Source organism: Salvelinus sp. IW2-2015, unplaced genomic scaffold (genome assembly GCF_002910315.2).
Source record: "Salvelinus sp. IW2-2015 unplaced genomic scaffold, ASM291031v2 Un_scaffold4664, whole genome shotgun sequence".
NCBI classification, from domain to species: domain Eukaryota; kingdom Metazoa; phylum Chordata; class Actinopteri; order Salmoniformes; family Salmonidae; genus Salvelinus; species Salvelinus sp. IW2-2015.
In genome coordinates this window covers 1-3,834 of record NW_019945933.1, presented here as the reverse complement: position 1 = coordinate 3,834, position 3,834 = coordinate 1, and the positions used below count along the sequence as shown (strand labels likewise).

General features: G+C 37.6%; 1 protein-coding gene across 1 annotated transcript in view; it reads right to left on the bottom strand.

Moving 5' to 3' along the window:
• LOC139026391 (uncharacterized) overlaps positions 1-1,136 on the bottom strand; it is a 10,345-nt gene extending 9,209 nt beyond the window's left edge. Inside the window, exon 1 of the mRNA XM_070441737.1 lies at positions 979-1,136. Coding sequence (XP_070297838.1) covers positions 979-1,114 — 136 coding nt within the window. The 5' untranslated portion in view covers positions 1,115-1,136. The remainder of the gene's footprint in view (positions 1-978) is intronic.
• Positions 1,137-3,834: the final 2,698 nt, after the last annotated feature.

The following is a 3,834-nucleotide window of genomic DNA, read 5'->3' as shown; positions in this document are numbered from 1 at the left end:
AACTTGGTTCCATGATTAATGAGCTGAAATAAAAGATCCCAGAAATGTTCCATATGCATTAAAAGCTTATTTCTCTCAAATGTTTTGCATAAATTTGTTACATCCGGCCTCACAACTGCATTTAACCACGCCAGCCCAGAAACTCCACATCCGTCTTCTTCACCTGCGGGATCATCTGAGACCAGCCACTCGGAAAGCTGATGAAACCGAAGAGTATTTCTGTCTGTAATAAAGCCTTTTGTGGGGAAAAACTCATTCTGATTTGCTGGTCCTGGCTCACCCATGGCTGCGCCCCTGCCCAATCATGTAAAAATCATAGATTAGGGCCCAATTTATTTATTTCAATTGACTGATTTCCTTATATAATAAAACAAATAGTATATTATATATTTTTTTACTTTACTTTATATTTATTTAGTAAATATTTTCTTAACCAAATATCTAAATGATCCATAGTATGGACATCTTAAAACAATTCCATATGTCAGCATAGCACCCCCCCCCCTCCCCCTCAGGAGAGCTTAGGGTTAGGTATGGGGGTTTGAGGGGTTAGGATTAGGACTCAGGTCTCAGGAGTGGTTAGGGTTAAGTATGGGGGTCTGAGGGGTTAGGATTAGGACTCGGGTCTCAGGAGAGGTTAGGGTTAGGTATGGGGATCTGAGGGGTTAGGATTAGGACTCAGGTCTCAGGAGTGGTTAGGGTTAGGACTCAAACCACAGGGTTGGTTAGGATTAGGACTCAGGTCTCAGGAGTGGTTAGATATGGGGGTCTGAAAGGTTAGGGTTAGAACTCAAACCACAGGGTTGGTTGGGTTAGAATAGTTCCAGACAACAGTCCTTCAAGAGGAAAGGTTTAAAGACTAGGTTGGTGATAGCTACAATAATTATAAAACAACAAAATCACACCAACATGTAAAAAATGTAATTGATAGTCAGGGTTAATGTTAAGGTCAGGGTTAGAGTACGGGTTGTATCTCACCGTGACAGGGTCCTGGTTTGCAGGGTCTGTGGGCCTCAGGTCTCTCTCCATTACACTGATCTCCAATACGACACGTCACTAAGCGCCTCTCCACCCCCTCACCACATGTCACTGAGCACTGAAACACAACAYACATATACAGTGGGGCAAAAAAGTATTTAGTCAGCCACCAATTGTGCAAGTTCTCCCACTTAAAAAGATGAGAGGCCTGTAATTGTCATCATAGGTACACTTCAAAAGCATTCCAGGTGAAGCTGGTTGAGAGAATGCCAAGAGTGTGCAAAGCTGCCATGAAGAATCTCAAATATAAAATATATTTTGATTTGTTTAACACTTTTTTGGTTACTAACAATGATTCCCATATGGTTATTTCATTTTGACCAGGTATAACTATAACTCATTACTCTGACAGTATAGTACTTCACTGACAATAACTATAACTCATTACTGTGACCAGATAACTATAACTCATTACCTCTACTCAGGTATAACTATAACTCATTACTCTGACCAGGTATAACTATAACTCATTACTCTGACCAGTATAAACTATATAACTCATTACCTGCTGACCAGGTATAACTATAACTCATTACTGCTGACAGAGTATACTATAACTCATTACCCTGACCAGGTATAACTATAACTCATTACGTCTGACCAGGTATAACTATAACTCATTACCTCTGACCAGATATAACTATAACTTCATTACCTCTGACCAGTATAACTATATCATCATTACCTCTGCCAGGTATTAACTATTAACTCATTACCTCTGACCAGGCTATAACTATAACTCATTACTGCTGACCAGGTATAACTATAACTCATTACTTCTGACAGGCTATAACTATATACTCATTACCTCTGACCAGGTATAACTATAACTCATTACTGCTGACCAGGTATAACTATAACTCATTATCGTCTGACCAGGTATAACTATAACTCTTACCTCTGACCAGGTATAACTATAACTCATTACCTCTGACCAGGTATAACTTAACTCATACCTGACCAGTATAACTTAACTCATTACTGCTGACGCAGGTATAACTATATCTCATTACCTCTGACCAGGTATTAAACTATAACTCATTACTGCTGACCAGGTAATAACTATAACTCATTACGCTGACCAGGTATAACTATAACTCATTATCTCTGACCAGGTATATACTATTAACTCATTATTACTCTGGACCAGGTATAACTATTGATCATTACTCTGACCAGGTATAACTATACTCATACCTGACCAGATAACTATAACTCATTACTGCTGACCAGGTATAACTATAACTCATTACTGCTGACCAGATAAACTATAACTCATTACCGCTGACCAGGTATACTATAACTCATTACTCTGACCAGGTATAACTGATTAACTCATTATCTCTGACCAGGTATAACTATAACTCATTACCTGCTGACCAGGTATAACTATAACTCATTACTGCTGACCAGGTATAACTATATCTCATTACTCTGCCAGTGTTTAACTATAACTCATTACGCTCTGACCAGGTATAACTATAACTCATTACTCTGACCAGGTATAACTATAACTCATTACTGCTGACCAGGTATCTATACTATAACTCATTACCTCTGACCAGGTATAACTATAACTCATTACGTCTGACCAGGATCATATTAGTTAATAACTCATTACCTCTGACCAGGTATTAACTATAACTCATTATCTTCTGACCAGGTATAACTATAACTCAATTTACCTCTGACCAGGTATAACATAAACTCATTATCTGCTGACCAGGATATAACTATATCTCATTATCTCTGACCAGGTTATAACTAATAACTCATTACCTCTGACCAGGTATAACTATTAACTCATTACTCTGACAGGTATAACTATAACTCATTACTGCTGACCAGGATAACTATAACTCATTCACTCTGACCAGGTTATAACTATAACTCATTACCTGCTGACAGGTATAACTATACCACTCTACTATCTGCTGACCAGGTATAACTATATCTCATTACTCTGACCAGGTTATAACTATAACTCATTACTCTGACCAGGTTATAAACTATAACTCATTACCTCTACCAGGTATAACTAACTCATTACCTGACCAGGTATAACTTAACTTCATTACTCTGACAGGTATAAACTATAATCCATTACTGCTGACCAGGATAACTATAACTCATTACTCTGACCAGGGTATAACTATAACTCATTACTGCTGACCAGGTATAACTATAACTCATTACCCTGACCAGGTATAACTATAACTCATTACTGCTGACCAGGTATACTTAACTCATATCTCCTGACCAGGTATAACTATAACTCATTACTGCTGACAGGTTATAACTATAACTCATTACTGCTGACAGGTATAACTATAACTCATTACTGCTGACCAGGTATAACTATAACTCATTACCTTGCTGACCAGGTATAACTATAATCTCATTACCTCTGACCAGGTATAACTATATCATTATCTCTGACCAGGTATAACTATAACTCATTACCTCTGACCAGTATAGTAACTATAACTCATTACTGCTGACCAGGTATAACTATAACTATACTATTCTCTGACCAGGTATAACTTTAACTCATTACCTCTGACCAGGTATAACTATAAACTCATTACCTGACCAGGTATAACTATAACTGCATTACTCTGACCAGTATAACTATAACTCATTACCTCTGACAGTGTATAACTATAACTCATTACGCTGACCAGGTATAACTATAACTCATTACTCTGACCAGGTAAACTATAACTCATTACTGCTGACCAGGTATAACTTAACTCATTACCTGCTTGACCAGGTAGGTTAACTATAACTCATTAT